General features: G+C 46.4%; 1 protein-coding gene across 1 annotated transcript; it reads left to right on the top strand.

Annotated features, from left to right (window-relative positions):
• The first annotated feature begins 10 nt into the window (after positions 1 to 10).
• On the top strand, positions 11 to 17,565 carry LOC308577649 (uncharacterized protein). Its single transcript, XM_081178025.1, has 4 exons — positions 11 to 173; positions 7,305 to 7,980; positions 14,907 to 15,079; positions 16,851 to 17,565. Exons 2-4 carry the CDS (start codon positions 7,669 to 7,671, stop codon positions 17,146 to 17,148), a joined length of 783 nt encoding a protein of 260 aa, XP_081034151.1. The 5' UTR covers positions 11 to 173; positions 7,305 to 7,668; the 3' UTR covers positions 17,149 to 17,565.
• Positions 17,566 to 18,218: the final 653 nt, after the last annotated feature.

Raw genomic sequence — 18,218 nt, 5'->3', positions numbered from 1 at the left:
AGAAGAGGGGAGAGGCGGCGCAGGCGCACAGCCAACCCGCCTTGCCCGCTTCCTCTTCCCGAGAAAGAGCGATGACGACGCGTGGCCACGCCCAGCCGGCTCTTAAAGAGACACTCACCCCCGAAAAAGGGGAAATAATTTGCGGGCAGGATTTAATCTGTGGTCCTATTTAGGTTCGACTTAACCTTAGGAGAGGGTTTTGTAGTGGCTAGGCTCGGTTTCAGTGGACGAACAGCAATATGGTCAGGGAGGCCCTCTGGGCATGTGCAGAGTGCATTTAAGAGGCCCACCAAGTAGCCACAATTTTAAAATAATTTGAGATGAAAGGCAGGATGTGAATCTAATGGATAAAGCAACGCCACACTCCTCACTTTTTTGGGGGGGATAAGCTGAATCGGTAGAACATGAGAGTCTTAATCTCAGGGTCGCGGGTTCCAGATTCCTGCATTTCAGGGGGTTGGGCTGGATGACCCCACGGGGTCTCTTCCAACTCTACGATTCTGTCATTCATCTTCGTTCCGCTCTGTCCAAAATCCCATGTGGACTGATCATTATCGTCACCATAATCATTGATTAAATTTACCGGTCGCTTGTGATCCGAAGGGATCCAAGCAATTTACAGCAATATGTATTTTATACATACATGCGAAAGGCTGGGCTGGATGAATCCCTAGCCGGAATTAAGATTGCCGGAAGAAATATCAACAACCTCAGAGATGCAGATGACAAAACTTGGATGGCAGAAAAGGAGGAGGAATTAAAGAACCTTTTAATGAGGGTGAAAGAGGAGAGCCCAAAACATGGTCTGAAGCTCAGCATCAAAAAAACGAAGATCATGGCCACTGGGCCCATCACCTCCTGGCAAATAGAAGGGGAAGAAATGGAGGCAGTGAGAGATTTTACTTTCTTGGGCTCCATGATCATTGCAGATGGTGACAGCAGTCACGTAATTAAAAGACGCCTGCTCCTTGGGAGAAAAGCAATGACAAACCTGGACAGCATCTTAAAAAGCAGAGACATCACCTTGCCAACAAAGGTCCGTATAGTTAAAGCTCTGGTTTTCCCAGCAGTGATGTATGGAAGTGAGAGCTGGACCATAAAGAAGGCTGATCGCCGAAGAATGGATGCTTTTGTATTCTGGTGTTGGAGGAGACTCTTGAGAGTCCCATGGACTGCAAGAAGATCAAACCTCTCCATTCTGAAGGAAATCAGCCCTGAGTGCTCACTGGAAGGACAGATCCTGAAGCTGAGGCTCCAAGTCTTTGGCCACCTCATGAGAAGAGAAGACTCCCTGGAAAAGACCCTGATGTTGGGAAAGATGGAGGAGAAGGGGACGACAGAGGACGAGATGGTGGGACAGTGTTCTCGAAGCTACCAGCATGAGTCTGACCAAACTGCGGGAGGCAGTGGAAGACAGGAGTGCCTGGCGTGCTCTGGTCCAGGGGGTCACAAAGAGGCGGACAGGACTAAACGACTAAACAACTACTAACCTTAGGAGAGGGTTTTGTAGTGGCTAGGCTCGGTTTCAGTGGACGAACAGCAATATGGTCAGGGAGGCCCTCTGGGCATGTGCAGAGTGCATTTAAGAGGCCCACCAAGTAGCCACACTTTAAAAATAATTTGAGAGGAAAGGCAGGGTGTGAATCTAAAGGATAAAGCAACGCCACACACCCCACTTTGGGGGAGGATAAGCTGAATCGGTAGAACATGAGAGTCTTAATCTCAGGTTCGTGGGTTCCAGATTCCTGCATTTCAGGGGGTTGGGCTGGATGACCCCACGGGGTCTCTTCCAACTCTACGATTCTGTCACTCATCTTCGTTCCGCTCTGTCCAAAATCCCATGTGGACTGATCATTATCATCACCATAATCATATATTAAATTTGCCAGTCGCTTGTAACCCAAAGGTATCCAAGCAACTTACAGCAATATATATTTTATACACACATAATACGCTTTGGGAAGGGGGGGGCAAAGCAGGAAAACTGTACAACGCATCAATGTTTTGTCAATTTATTTATTTGCCACATTTCCCCCCTGCCTTACATTACCAGTGTCAAGGGGTCTAGTAATGCCACAGTTTTCAGAATTCTGGAAAATCGGAAGAAGTGGCAAAAGAGGCAAAAATTATATATCATAGCTGGAAAGAAATAACAGGAAAGAAATAACAGATAACCCCATGTGTTTACTATAAAGAGAGCATTTCAGTTTTCTATAGATTTCAGATATTTGCTACAGCCTTTGGCGGTGGGCGTTGTATTTCTGTATTTTTAAAAATATACGCCACACTGCATAGACAGTTTGCCTGCCCCTCATAACAACCTAGCATAGCTTTTCTGCTGCTGCCACGCTGAATAAATCAGCAGTAATTTATGGATGCAAATATTTCAGGAACTTCCTGCAGATTTTGGCCTGAAGGACGCTGCCTTGATCTCATTGGAAGCCCAGAGCCTGGGAAGCTCATTTGAAAAAAGGAAACGAGTTGGACGTAGGGTTGCCATATATCAGAAAGTGAAAATCCAGACCAAAAATGTTGTTGAGATTTTAGAGCTTTTTTTCATATAAATCGCCAAAGTTGCCATTTCCAATACGTCCGGATTTTCCCAGACGCATGGCAACCCTAGCTGCACATTCAAACTTTCCAATAAAGAACTAAGTGTCGGTCATGTTCATCCCTTTACAAATGAACTAGTTCATCCATTGTCTCTCAAACAATTAAGGGCCTCGGATGTGAGATCTCCAGGCTGATAGCAGACTAAGACTGATGGATATTTGTTGGGGATTGAAACCGGGAAAGGGGATGGGGTGGGGTTTGGGGATCCAAAGGGTGTATAAATATAATTTGTTTTTTTTTCTTTTATTCTGTTTTGATATCAGTATGAAAAGTGGGGAATTCGTGGAAAGGAATTTGGGTCGACTTTAGAAAAAAGGATTTAAGAATGAGTATTGAGGTATAAATTTTGAGGTTTATAAGGTAAAATTGATTTTTTTAAATGAATTAAGTATAAAAAGGTTAAAAACTGGGGATAAGAACTTGTTGAAATTACAATTCGAATGGGAATATAAGAAGTGGAGGTGTGGGGAAGTCAGGGAAAGATGTTATAGAAAATAAGGATTGCAAATTGTATATTTTTTAAATTTTTCTTTTTCTTTTTTCTTTTTGGTTTTCTAAAATGGAAAATTCCTAATAAATATTTATTAAAAAACAAAAACAAATGAACTAGTTCATCCAAACGGTTATCAGCTGCTGTGCTGAATTATAAAATATACTTACGTAGGTTTAGAAAACACCAAAACACACTCACAGATTGTTTGATTTACTTCCCCCAACAATTGTGATTTAAGCTTAAAAGAGTCTATGCAGTGGTACCTTGGTTCTCAAACGCCTTGATACTCAAACAACTTGGAACCCAAACACTGCAAACCCTCAAGTAAGTGTTCTGGTTTGCCAATTTTTTTTCAGAAGCTGAACACGCTCCGTTTTGAGTGTTACGGTGAGGTTTGTCTGTTTTTGCTATTTATTTTGCGTTTCTGTGGCTCTTTTTCATTTTGTTTTTGTGACTGTGTGGAACCCAGTCCAGCTACTGATGGATTGATGGTGTGACTGCAGTACACACAATACTTCAGCTCTCTCTATATATACACAGTACTTCAGCTCTCTATATTGGACAAACAGGCCAAACCTTACGCCAAAGAATAAACGGACATAAATCTGACATCAAGAATCACAAAACAGAGAAACCAGTAGGAGAACACTTCAATCTCCCAGGACATTCTATACAAGATCTCAAAGTAGCTGTTTTACTACAAAGGAATTTCAGAAATAGACTGGAAAGAGAAGCTGCTGAATTGCAACTCATTACCAAACTTAAAACCATGGAGAGACCTGGTCTGAACAAAGACATTGGATTCTTATCTCATTATACATGACTAAGCCATTTCTCACCTTCTCACCCCTTGCCTTTTCCTGTAAGACCTATTGCAGTCGTTAAGAGTCGTCAACAGGCTCATCTCAGCTATCTGCCAATCTCCCATTCCCACCACCCTTCTGAGTAATACCCCTCCCCACCTTCTCACTATATAGAAGGATCTGGCAACTTCTGTTTCAGTGTATCTGAAGAAGTGTGCATGCACACGAAAGCTCATACCAAGAACTAACTTAGTTGGTCTTTAAGGTGCTACTGGAAGGAATTTTTTTATTTTGACTATGGCAGACCAACACGGCTACCTATCTGTAACTGCAGTACATTGTTTATTGCTTTCTTTTTATGGACCAATGGTCTTGTTAGATGGTAAAATTCATGTTAAATTGCTGTTATAGGGGTCTTTTTTAAAAGTCTGGAACGGATTAATCCATTTTGCATTACTTTCTATAGGAAAGCTTGCTTTGGTTTTGGAACGCTTTGGTTTTGGAACGGACTTCCGGAACGGATTAAGTTTGAGAACCAAGGTACCACTGTAGTGCAAAGAAAACACCCACACATAAGAGAATGAACTTGAAGATGAAGTAGAAATTGTTCTAAAAGTTCTAGAAATAGTTCCAAGTTACCTAACGTACACCTATTTGCAAAGCCAACTCCCCCCCCATTAGGCTGTGTTTCAGTTCACATATAGTTTCAGAAAATGTGAATTATGTAGATTTGCCTTTAAATGTGAACTGAATTTGTGCCCCACTCAGGCAAGGTGGGACGTCAACTTAACAACAATTCTTTAGATATTGTTTTTATCGAGCTATTATTTGGGCGTCCTGTTTTTGTGGGGTTGTAGCAGTTTTTACTGGCGTCGCCACACGCAGCTCTGGGAGATTTTGAGGCCAAAAGATGGGGTTAGTAAAGGTAAAGGGACCGCTGACCATTAGGTCCAGTCGTGGACAACTCTGGGGTTGCGGCGCTCATCTCGCTTTATTGGACGAGGGAGCCGGCGTACAGCTTCCGGGTCATGTGGCCAGCAGGACTAAGCCGCTTCTGGCGAACCAGAGCAGCGCACGGAAACGCCCTTTACCTTCCCGCCGGAGTGGTACCTATTTATCTACTTGCACTGGTGTGCTTTCGAACTGCTAGGTTTACAGGAGCAGGGACCGAGCAACGGGAGCTCACCCCGTCGCGGGGATTCGAACCGCCGACCTTCTGATCGGCAAGTCCTAGGCTCTGTGGTTTAACCCACAGCGCCACCCGCGTCCCAAAAGACGGGGTTACACATCTTAAAATAAAGAAAGAACACAAGAGCCTCCTGGATCATTCCCATTGCCCATCTAGTCCAGTAAGCTGTTCTTACCGTGACCAAACAAATGCCCCTTATGGAAAACCCACAAGTAGGACGTGACCACAAGGGCACAGGGGTCAGTTTTGGTATAAGGCAGCTTCACGAGTTCTTTTTTTCTAACCGAGACCTTTATTCAGGTCTAAGAGGACTGGAAGCTTACCTTTTTGTTCGGGGAGGGAGCAAAAAGCAGCGGCAGAACATCTGTTCTACATACAGAAGACCCCCCCCCCAGTTAAATTCTCCAGGTAGGCCTGGGCAGAGGTGAAGCAACCTGGACCGGCGCTTGTCCCAGGGGACATGGCACGCTCCCCAGGGGGCGTGGCGCTCATCGCAGGTGGCGTGGCGTGCATCCCAAGGGCGTGGCACCCGTCCCAGGGGGCGTCGCTCATCGCTGGAGGTGTGGCACGTGTCCCAGGGGACATGACATGCGTCCCAGGGGGCGTGGTACTCATCGCAGGGGGCGTGGCGTGCATCCCAAGGGCGTGGTACTCGTCCCAGGGGCGTGGCACTCATCGCAGGAGGTGTGGCGTGTGTCCCAGGGGGTGCGCCGCCGATCGGGGGTCGGCATTTTGTCACCCCCCTTTGGAATGGCACCTAGGTCGGACCGCCCCCTCGCCCCCACCTCGGAACGCCCCTGGGCCTGGGGAAATCCCCCAGCCTGAGACCCTAGGGCAGGGTTCCCCAAACTTGACTGTTAATATTTGGGCAACTTTTCTGCTGTACTTTATTGGAAGGAGAAAGATTTTTCCTTAATAACAATTTAAACTACCGTATTTTTTGCCCTATAGGACGCACTTTTCCCCCTCCAAAAATGAAGGGGAAATGTGTGTGCGTCCTATGGGGCGAATGCAGGCTTTCGCTGAAGCCTGGAGAGCGAGAGGGGTCGGTGCGCACTGACCCCTCTCGCTCTCCAGGCTTCAGGAGAGCCCCACCGCCAGACCCACAAGCTCGGGGGACAGCGGGAGGCGCAGCGCGCCTTTCCCGCTGTCCCCCGACTTGGTTAGAAGGCTGGTGGAGGGCTTCCCCCTCCTCCAGCCCCGCAAGCTCCCAGAGCCATGCCAAAGCTCCACGCTGCTTCTGCATCGCTCTGGGTCCTGTTCTGGGGCCCCGCGCCTGGGGGAGGGGGAAATAATTTTTTCCCCTTTATTCCCCCCCCCCCCAAATCTTGGTGCGTCCTATGGGCCGGTGCGTCCTATAGGGCGAAAAATACGGTATTTATTTAACTAAAAACAACAACAACATCATAGCATATGTATCCCTGTTTGTTAACTGAGTTTTAGCCCACATGAAAAACTTAAAACAAATCCTTATTTCCTGATGAATAGCCTTTGGACCAGGCACTCCCAACCTTGGGCCTCCAGCTGTTGTTGGACTACAACTCCCATCATCCCTAGCGAGCAGGACCAGTGGTCAGGGATGATGGGAATTGTAGTTCGAAAACAGCTGGAGGCCCAGGGTTGGGAAACACTGAGCTAGAGGAACGTGATGTAGGACAGCTTTCTGCATTCCTGTTCTGTGCAGCTTCAATTTCTGCGGCAGCCTCTTATTTTACTCAATTTGGAATTTGCTCTGATATATTTTAGGAATTACTCCTTAGCTTGCCAGCCGTCCTGGCAGATAACAACCACAACAACAACAACAATAATTTATTATTTGTATCCCGCCCATCTGGCTGGTCTTCCCCAGCCACTCTGGGCAGCTTCCAACAAAGACCAAAAATACACTAACATGTCACACATTAAAAACTTCTCTGAACAGGGCTGCCTTCAGATGTCTTTTAAAAATAGGATAGCTGCTTATTCCCTTGACATCTGATGGGACGGCATTCCACAGGGCCACTACTGAGAAGGCCCTGTAGCTTAGTTTCTCGCAATGAGGGAACCCCCAGAAGGCCCTGGCGCTGGACCTCAGCGTCCAGGCAGAACGATGGGGGTGGAGACGCTCCTCCAGGTATACTGGGCCGGATGCAAAAGGGCAGGATCAAAGCAAAAACAAAAATCCTAATGAAATGAAATAAAAACGGTTCCTCTTTTGTTTTCCTAGACCCTCCTGTGACCCCCTCCCTGACCACCACCCCCACCCCCGTCTCCTCCAGCTGCCGCCAACCTGTTGGTAAACCCAGCTCAGAATTCCTGTATCCCGAGCGGATTAATCAATGTATTTATTAGGCTTAGATGCCAAATCCTGCCAAAGCTAAGGCTTTGCCAGATAAACAGGCTGCTTTGCGGAGGCAGCCCGTTTGTGAAAACACAATTAGCAAACCCTGTAATCTGCACTAATTACAAGCCCAGCCCTCGGGAGACACTTCTGTTTCCGCCGCTGCCCCAACACAGCTCCTGGACCTTGCCGGACTTCCAGGACCGGCGAAGATGAGCTGAGATCAAGGGCACCCCAAGTTGCCTCCGCCATGGAAAGGGCAGAAGCAGAGGTCCAGAGGAAGCCTAACATCTCCTTCACCATTGACTACCTCCTTTTCGAGAACAGGAAACCACCCTGCAGGGATCCAGACCCGAGGGGCGAACAAGCGAGGGCAGAAGGGAGAGGCGTCGCAGAGACAGAGCAACCTGGACCTCACGCACCTCCAGATCTCCTGGACAAACCCAACCAGTCTTACATCGCCCTCATTTCGACCGCCATCCTCTCCTCGCCGGAGAAGAAGCTTTTGCTGTCCGATATCTACCAGTGGATTATGGATAAATACCCGTACTTCAAAAACAAGGTGAGATCCACCAACAGGTACCCTGGAGAACATGGGTCGTCACCTTGGGGCCTTGAACTACCTTCTAGACTCGCTCAACCTAGAGCCCTTGTCCATTGAGCAAGCCAACTTGCTCAACATGACTGGTTTCTTCCAGGGTACAGTGGCCGAGAGTCATATGACCCCAGAGGAAGCTGCCTTTTCCCAACACAGACCATCTAAGCTCAGTATTGTCCATCTCTCCAGGTTTCCGGGCCAGAGCCCTACCTGCTGAGGATTGTTGGTGGAACTTTCTGCATGCAAAGTAGATGTCCCACCACCAAATTGCGGCCCTTGCCTTATACAGTCCTGCTAGTTGGCAGGTCTCCGAGAACAGTCCTCTGTCTGAAGAGGATGGGCTGTCCCGTTCCGGTCCAGTTAAGAGATAAAAAACATCTAAGGTTCATGAAATGGTCCATTGACAGTTAGCCCCACAGAAGGCTGAGAAAGCATACAAATGATCTAGTCACCCTCCCCTACATTATGACGAGGTTTAATGGGTTGTATCCAACCGGGGCTGGATATAGGTTTGATGAGGCCCTAAGCTACTGAAGGTAATGGGGCCCTTTATATGTCCAGCTGTCCTTTGTCAACAACAAATTGCCGCTGGTTTTTTTTTTTGTGTGTGTTGAATATATGCTATGTGGTAATTTATGGACCTCACAGGTATCTCAAGCCATTTGCACGTAACAGAATATGTATTTTATCAAAGTAATTGTTGAACTGAAATACAATTAAGAAGAAGTATATTAATAGTGAAATATAATTAAGAAGAAGTATATTTTTGGGGACCCCCCAAGAGAGTGGGGCCCTAAACTATAGCTTGTTTAGCTTACACTTAAATCCGGCACTGTATGCAACACTAGTCCTGCTGAAATTAATGGATCTAGATTAGTCATGTTCATTGATTTCAACGGACCTAATAGCACTGGATTCCACCCAATTCACCCTTTTCCATTTCGAGTTCTTATTTCCAAATGTGTGCCATGCATATAGCATGCAAAATATATGCAAATCAGCACCCTCTTTCCCCCTCCCTTTTGGCGATACATAAGTGGCCATCCTTTTCACGAGACTGGGACGTCGGACGCCAGTGACACAGTTTCTTGGCCTTTTTAACACCCAGTTCTCTTCTCACTCTGGTCCGGGGATATCTCAGCAGAAATCCCTAGGGCTCGGGACAGAAGCTCAAAACATTATAGGAGATTCCTGCCAAACAGCGGTAACTCTTAAACAGCTCTCCTGCAGAGGGTACAAATTTACTTTCCTATTTACTCCCTTTTTGAGCTTCTGACTTGCAGACATTAAGTCTAGAGAGCTCGTTTGCTAGGCTTGCGGGGAGAACGTTGATTCCGTCTGCAATTTAACAAACAACTACAAAACTCCTACCTTTTCTGAGCCGAAACAGAGTTATCCTTCGAAATCCGTGCTTCTCCAGATTCCGTGGTGCAAAGAGACATGCCTTAGAGGAATGGGTGCGTAAAATTCATGGAAATAACACACAAAGATGTGCTATAATTAGGGTGAGCTGCTTGCAAATGTTTGCACAGCAGTCTAAACAGCATCCAAGAATGTTGTTCGTTTGGAGAAATTTGCACTGAAATGTTAACGTATTTTCCTGAGGACTTTATTCTTGGAAATTGCAGCAGAATTCAAAAGTAGGAGGGAATTAGAAGCTGAGAGAAACCCAAACTGACAGATATGTCTGCCTCTATTAAGTCTCGCCAGACCGTGGCAAGTTCTGTTGTTGCTGTTTAGTCGTTTAGTCGTGTCCGCCTCTTCGTGACCCCCTGGACCAGAGCACGCCAGCCACTCCTGTCTTCCACTGCCTCCCGCAGTTTGGTCAAACTCATGCTGGTAGCTTCGAGAACACTGTCCCACCATCTCGTCCTCTGTCGTCCCCTTCTCCTTGTGCCCTCCATCTTTCCCAACATCAGGGTCTTTTCCAGGGAGTCTTCTCTTCTCATGAGGTGGCCAAAGTCTTGGAGCCTCAGCTTCAGGATCTGTCCTTCCAGTGAGCACTCAGGGCTGATTTCCTTCAGAATGGAGAGGTTTGATCTTCTTGCAGTCCATGGGACTCTCAAGAGTCTCCTCCAGCACCATAATTCAAAAGCATCCATTCTTCGGCGATCAGCCTTCTTGATGGTCCAGCTCTCACTTCCATACATCACTACTGGGAAAACCATGGCTTCAACCATGGCAAGTTCTGGGGCCACTCTAATGACCCAAGGACCGCAACAAGTTGACCTTGGGAAGCAGTGGGGCACTAGTAATATTTCAAGAGTTGGCAACGAAGCTTCAAGTGGCTGGTAAACCAAAAGCTCGCCACCGATTTATCTCAGTTGCCACCAGACAGTTGCCTGCGGGAAGTTTTGAGGGTAAATAGGGGACTAATACATGCATGCTACTTCCAACAAGTAAAAATCAGATTAAAGTAAATAAACAAGGTTTTTGACATTGGCTGATTGTACAAACAAGGTTTGGAGTTAGGCTATTATTGTTGGTTGCTTGCTTGGTTTTTTTTTTATTTTTTATTATTTATTTAATTTAAATTCATCATTAATACACATATACAAGCATACAAACATACATTTCATACAATCCTTAAAAATGTTCAAACATACTTACACTCAATCCCACAAATAGTTCCTTTCCCCATCACCATCCACCGACCCTTCACCCCGCCTTTGTGTTTGACTTCCAATCTACTCAATTACAATTTCTTTCCACTTCTATTACTTTCTTTCACCTTTACCCTAATTTCATACTTCTTTTTCTATTACACATTGTTTTCCATCTTCTTTGATATTTCAGTATTTGAAACGGAACTTGTTTATTCTAATAGGAGTTCTGATTTTTCGATATGATTTTGCAAGTGTCTTTTAAACACCTTCCAGTCCCTATCTATCTTTTCTCTTGAAATCCTTCCAATTTCTTCCATTGTTTTGGATATATTGTAATACTCCAATAATTTGGCAAGCCACTCTGTTTTTGTCGGTATTATACCACTTTTCCAGTTTTTCGCAATCAATAGCCTTGCTGCTACTGTTGCGTATAAATATAAGGTCTTATCTTCTTCCTTTAGGCTTCCTGGTACTATTCCCAATAGAAAACCTTCTGGCGTTTTCCTAAATGAGTATCTAAACATTTTTTTCATTTCATTATATATTTTTTTCATTTCATTATATATTATTTCCCAAAATTGTTTGATGTTTAAACAATTCCACCATATATGTATCATATATTTGTTTTATTAAATTTGTATACTGCGCTTTATCCGAATATCCCAGGACGGTTCACAACAGAAAAAATACAAAACGAGAATACAAAATATATAATAAAACCAAAACAAACCAATCCCACAAAGAACGTTTAAAAAGCCGTAGAATGTTAATCAGCTGAAGGCCTGCCTGAAGACAAACATTTGTTTGTTTTATTTATTACGTTGTTATTGAATGGTTTATTTATTAAATCGGTTAGATCATTACATTGAATAGTGGGATCTGCAACAAAATGTTGCAGTCTGGAGTTCTCCTGTTTAGGGTGCCTGCCAGCCAGCCAGCCGTGCCCTATCCTGGATTCTCCATTCCCACCCACCCACCCCTCCTGCCCCCACAATGTTTTAGTGGCTTAAGTGTCTGTTTCTTGCACTTCCATCCCACCTTTTTTTCTCACTGGAGCTCAAGATGGTGAGAATCATGATTCTCTCCCTCCTCTTTTACCGCCCACCACAAGCCTGTGAGGTTGGCTAGCCTGAGAGTGATTGACAAGGTCACACAGTGACCTTTGTGACCCAAGTCAGAGCAAACCGGCCAGCCACTCCCCAAAATGCAAACGAAACAGAGATGCCTTCAATAGACACCATAAAGACATGATACCCAAGACCAGAAAGCATTTAGATTAGATATGGAAGCGATGGAAGTCAATCAATGAAATTTTATTATATTATTATTTTCGTATTGAGATATTTGTAGAATAAATTTGGAAGAAATTCTTCCAACTTTTCTTCTTCTTCTTTTCTCTTTCTTTTTTCTTCTCTTTTTCTCTTTTGCTCCTTTTTTCATATATATGTGCTTATTTGAAATATATATGTATGTACAGTGGTAAATGGGTTTACATATGCTTCAGGTTACATACGCTTCAGGTTACAGACTCCGCTAACCCAGAATATTACCTTGGGTTAAGCACTTTGCTTCAGGAGGGGAACAGAAATCGTGCTCCGGCGGTGTGGCAGCAGCAGGAGGCCCCATTAGCTAAAGTGGTGCTTCAGGTTAAGAACAGTTTCAGGTTAAAAACGGACCTCCAGAACGAATTAAGTACTTAACCCGAGGTACCACTGTATGTATGTATTTGCAATATTTTGCTTATATTTTGTAACAATTATGATGCATAAATTAAAAATGTTAATAATAAAAAAATAGATTAGATATGACTTATCTGCTAAAATGCCCTGGATATTGCATTATTGCTTTGCGCATTAAAGACATACAAAGTTCACTTTCAAAAATAAAAAAGGAATCACTAGTTCAAGTTTAACAGATCCGCAAAGGAACTAGTTCGCTTTTGGGTTTAACAGGTCCCCAAAGGAACTAATTCCAGTTCATGCTGGTCCCTTTACAAAATTAACTAGTTCGATTCCCAGCCAGTTCAATTCAAGTTCATCCAAACGATCCTCAGCCGAGTATTTCCCCCCAGCTTTCAGAATGTTATAAGCTGTTGTGCTAAAGCTGTTGTGCCTCGCAAGACGAAATTAATTCGTTCCACAAGTTTTTTCTTCTTGCGAGTTTTTCGTCTTGCGAAGCACGGTTTCCCATATGAATGCATTGAAAATCAATCAATGCATTCCTATGGAGACCGTCCGGGGACAGAGGGGAAGCGCCGCGCGCCTTCCCCTCTGTCCCCGGACCTGTTTTAAAGCAAGGGAAGGGGCAGCGGGGAGAATCGCTTCTCCCCGTTGCCGCCCCTTGGTTCAAAAGGGGTCCGGGGAGAGAGGGGAAGGTGCGCTGCGCTTCCCCGCTATCCCCGGAGCTTGCGGGGCAAGCTTCGTTTTGCGAAGCAAGCCCATAGGGAAATGCGTCTTGCGAAGCGGCTAAGAAAACGAAAAACTCCTTCGTCTAGCGAGTTTTTCGTCTTCCGAGGCGTTCGTCTTGCGGGGTACCACTGTATACTTAAGAAGACTAAAGGACCGCCTCTCCCGGTCTGCTCCACGGAGAGCCTCAAGGTCCATAAATAGCAACACCCTAGTGGTCCCGGGCCCTAAGGAAGTTAGATTAGCTTCAACCAGAGCCAGGGCCTTTTCAACACTGGCCCCAGCCTGGTGGAACGCTCTGCCTCATGAGACCAGGGTCCTGCGGGATCTGATTTCTTTCCGCAGGGCCTGTAAGACAGAGTTGTTCCGCCTGGCCTTTGGCTTGGAGCCAATTTGATTCCCTCCCTCTCTTTCTTTTTTCTCTTCCTTCTCCTCCTGCAATGAGGCTACATTTTAATATCTTAATGTTTCATTATTTTAATGTTGTTTTTAAGTTGTAATCATTCAGCTTGTTTTTATTATTGTTTGTAAGCCACCCTGAGCCCGGCCTTGGCTGGGGAGGGCGGGGTATAAATAAAAATTATTATTATTATTAAGGCATGGGGAGAATCAGAAGACGCACACCGTGGAATGCAAATGGTTTAATTTATTTCCCCCCCCCCAAACAGTTACGATCATTAAACTCAAAGGTCCAAAGGGTCTAAAATGGGCTTGAAGATGAACTAAAATTTGTTAAAGGTCCTACCCCAAAATGAATTTAAAGGGGAAGCACTCTGCACATACTCAGAGGTTAGGCTCATTTTAAATATTGCTGCACATGTTACAGAGCTATAGCCCCGATCCTGCCATTTCTGCAAGGCTTTGGCCCTGTCACGCCTTGCACAAATGGAAATTCTTCCTTGGCCTTCTCCAGCTTCCTAAGTCACTTAAATAACACAGACGGCACCCAGAGAGAAAAATTAATCCTTAGAGCTCTTCACTGAGGACAGCTGAACAAAAGCAGTGCCATCATCCGAGGAGAAATAAGCAAAGGGGTTTTTGTCCGTTTTATTCCAAGCCTTAAAAGGGACGCGGGTGGCGCTGTGGGTTAAACCACAGAGCCTAGGGCTTGCAGATCAGAAGGTCGGCGGTTCGAATCCCCACGACAGGGTGAGCTCCCGTTGCTCGGTCTCTGCTCCTGCCAACCTAGCAGTTAGAAAGCACATCAAAGTGCAAGTAGATACAGTGGTACCTCTAGACACGAACAGGATCCATTCTGGAGCCCTGTTCGCACCTAGAGGTAAACGTAACTAGCGACGGCACGTCTGCGCACGTGTGCGTTGCTTTTCATACGCCTGACATCATTTTGAGCGTCTGCACATGCGCAAGCGGCGAAACCCGGAAGTAACGCACTCCGTTACTTCCGGGTTGCCGCGGAGCTCAACTCGAACACGCTCAACTCGAAGCGTATTCAACCCGAGGCATGACTGTAAATAGGTACCGCTCTGGCGGGAAGGTAAACGGTGTTTCCATGCGCTGCTCTGGTTCGCCAGAAGAGGCTTAGTCATGCTGGCCACATGACGCGGAAGCTGTACGCCGGCTCCCTCGGCCAATAAAGCGAGATGAGCGCCGCAACCCCAGAGTCGGCCATGACTGGACCTAATGGTCAGGGGTCCCTTTACCTTTACCTATTCCAAGCCTTGTTCATAGCTGGGAGACGTCCAGCCAAACATACAGAGGCGAAACTCCCTCAGAACTCCCTCCTGCCATTCTGCCTGGTTCCTAAGCAAAACCTCCGCCCCGCGGCAACCCCCGTTTATACCGGCGGCGGAGTTAACCCTTCGGTGGCAAACTGAATGATCCCCAACCCCCCCTCTTTCCCCCGTTTTTTTACGTGCAGGAGAAGAGTTGGCGCAACAGCGTCAGGCACAACCTGTCGTTGAACGAGTGCTTCATCAAAGCGGGCCGCAGCGACAACGGAAAAGGCCATTACTGGGCCATCCACCCGGCCAACCTGGAAGACTTCTCCAAGGGAGATTATCACCGGCGGAGAGCCCGGCGAAGGATCCGCAGGTGAGCGGCATCCCCGCGGCTTTGACGCTGCTCTTGCGCCAAACAAATCCCCCATTTATCCCTCCCCCCCTTGGTTCTCCATGCGCCATATGCAGAGAGAGCCCTACTCATCCTGTCCTTTAATGGGCTCTATTAACCCTCCAATACACCTGGGAAGGATAAGACCTTTAGCCCTCCGGCTGACCTCAGCTTGACCTCCCCAGAACCAAAGGGAAGATCTGCTCTCCTGCTCTGCTTTCTCCCTTCGGGGTTGGGTAAGGAAAAGGCGAGGGCCATTCAGTCCCGGCGCCAAGGTCTGTTATCACGCGGGCTTGTGACCCAGCGGAGGCCAAGTAGGGTACTTTGAATTGTGGTCGGAAACGTACTGGGAGCCAATGTAGGTCCTTTAGGACTGGTGTGATATGGTCTCGGCGGCCGCTCCCAGTCACCAGTCTAGCTGCCGCCTTCTGGATCAGTTGTCGTTTCTGAGTCACCTTCAAAGGTAGCCCCATGTAGAGCGCATGGCAGTAGTCCAAGTGGGAGATAACCACTAATCCACAGTAATGCTTAAAGCACATGCTTTCTCCCAAAGAATCCTGGGAACCACTATTATAAATAGCAGTGTGGCGTAGTGGTTAGAGCATGGGTAGGCAAACTAAGGCCCGGGGGCCGGATGTGACCCAATCGCCTTCTAAATCCAGCCCGCGGACGGTCTGGGAATCAGCATGTTTTTACACGAGTAGAATGTGTCCTTTTATTTAAAATGCATCTCTGGGTTAGTTGTGGGGCAAAGGAATTTGTTCTTTTTTCTTCTTCTTTTTTCAAAATATAGTCCTGCCCCCCCCCCACAAGGTCTGAGGGACAGTGGACCGGTCCCCAGCTGAAAAAATTTGCTGACCCCTGGGTTAGAGGGTTGGAACAGGAACAGGGTTCAAATCCTCACTTGGCCCTGAAACTCCCTGGGTGAACTTGGAGGCCAGTCACTGCCCCTCAGCCCAGTCTACCTCACAGGGTTGTTTAGTGGAATTCATTGAGGAGAAAGGAGAACGATGTAAGCTACCTTGAACTCCATGGGAGAAAAAGGTGGGATGGAAACGCAACTAATGTTTCTATGAAAACTTGGGAAACAATCAGTCTCTTTTGTTATCAATCTGCGGAGAAAAGGCAGAGAATGAAACTCTTAATCTCAGAGTGTTTGGGTTCAAGCATTGATGTTTTTATGAAACAGCGTATAAATAAATACAGTGGTACCTTGGTTCTCAAACTTAATCCGTTCTGGAAGTCCGTTCCAAAACCAAGGCATGCTTTCCCATCGAAAGTCATGCAAATGCAAAATGGATTAATCCATTCCAGACTTCTAAAAACAATCCCTAAAACAGCAACTTGGCATTAAGTTTACTATCTGACGAGACCATTGATCCATCAAATGGAAGCAATAAACAATGTACTGCAGTCACACAGTCAAATCAATCAGTAGCTGAACTGGGTTCCACGCAGTCACAAAAAATAATAGCCGCAAAAACTCAAAATAAATAGCAAAAGCAGACAGACCTCAGCGTCGCACTCAAATCGGAAGCGTAACACTCAAAACAGAGCTCATTTGGCTTCTGAAAAATGTTCGCAAACCGGAACTCCCAATTCCGGGTTTGCAGTGTTTGGGTTCCAAGGTGTTTGAGTACCAAGGCGTTTGAGAACCAAGGGACCACTGTAGATATAAACACAAAGCTGTCCCACCAATGGCCTGTTTCCTGCGAATGTGAATTTTGGTCCCTGCTCCTCTTCCTTCTCCCAGGATGGCGGTGAACTTCGGCTACTACCACCCATATGCTTTCTATGGACTCAGCTGCTGCTCCCCGGGGCGCTACTGCCTCTGCTGCCCTCCATATGCCCACGCCGGCCTCCCTGGCATGACTCCACCTTGCCCGCCTGGGCTCCCTCCTCTCCTGCTGCCCTCGGCTGTCTCCTGGCCTCATCCTTTCTTCTCCGGAGGAGGGAAGGAGAAATCCCAGGCTGAGAAGAGGCTGAACTGGGCGGCCTGGAGCAGACCGCAACTGCAGATCGGGCCCGTCCTGGCCCACGCTAATCCGTGACGCCTTTTCCAGCTTGGGTCCACCAGCAGCCTCTGCGTCAGAGATGGTTTATGGAAAAGACAATATTTTTAGGTGCTGCTTCTCTCGAAGAGGCCTGGGCTGAAAGCTTCTCCTGTCTATTCAGCCCTCGGGATTCTCCCCAGGCCATTCTGTTGGAGAGAGAGGTTTGGAGGAGATATTCCTGCTCTCCAGAGTTAAGCATAATGGCGATTGCTCCCAGCACATTAAAACTTGGTTAGATTTACATCTGCCCTTGCCCATCTTTAAACAAATATTCTTCACAAAAAGGCTTAGGCTAGAATAAATCACAGACACTTAACTTTGCAAGAACAACAACAAAAACTGAATGTTGTACTCACAGAGTCCCCAGACGTTGCATCAAACATATCTCTATCTGCTGGCAGTGAAATTAATAATAAAAAAGGGTTTCAAATGAATGAAATGGGGAAAGCATATTGTTTACTTACAAAAAAGGATCGCGCAAACTTTTGGTTAGCAAAGATGCAGGCTGTAAAATCTCATTCGTTGAGAGTTTCAGTTCACTTGGCTTGTAAAAGACTGAGAAAGAGGAGCCAGAGGCTGCTGAGAGCCTAAGCCACTCCCACTTGGGTAACTTGAGCGCAGGGCTCCAGTTAACCCTTTCATGCATGCAAGTCAGGAACTGTAAATTGCAACATGCACATCAGGCCACACACACCCTGACTTGGCCACACCTCACACTGGCCATGCTCTGCAGCCCCCTCAGATCCCTTTTCCTGGCTGGAATGTCATTGAACTAGGATTATGTTTCTTCCTTGCCTAGAGAAAGGATGGAAAGGGGTTTGTGAGGTGTGCATGCATAAACTAGTGTTGTGCCCTGACTGCAGGGTTGTCGCTTCCGAAAACAGGCTGCTTCCGTGCGAGACTCATTCAGACTCTATCCCGGTCTGCTTTGTTCTCCCACAAATCACTATTGGGCAATGTTTGGCTGGGGGAGGCTATAACGCCCCCCACATTTTGACAGAAGCAATTCCCAGGCCTCCAGAATGGATAGAGCAAATTACAGGTAAACAAGGCTCAGGAACTTTTGT

This window comes from Podarcis bocagei, assembly GCF_964188305.1.
Source record: "Podarcis bocagei genome assembly, chromosome: 18".
NCBI lineage: Eukaryota > Metazoa > Chordata > Lepidosauria > Squamata > Lacertidae > Podarcis > Podarcis bocagei.
This window is presented reverse-complemented; position numbering and strand designations above follow the sequence as displayed.

Bases quoted from the DNA above. Each gene is read 5' to 3' on its own strand.
- LOC308577649 (XM_081178025.1), top strand. From the start codon at position 7,669: ATGGAAAGGGCAGAAGCAGAGGTCCAGAGGAAGCCTAACATCTCCTTC. The intron at 7,981-14,906 runs GTGAGATCCACC...TTTTACGTGCAG, and splicing joins ACCCGTACTTCAAAAACAAG to GAGAAGAGTTGGCGCAACAG. The intron at 15,080-16,850 runs GTGAGCGGCATC...TCCTTCTCCCAG, and splicing joins GCCCGGCGAAGGATCCGCAG to GATGGCGGTGAACTTCGGCT.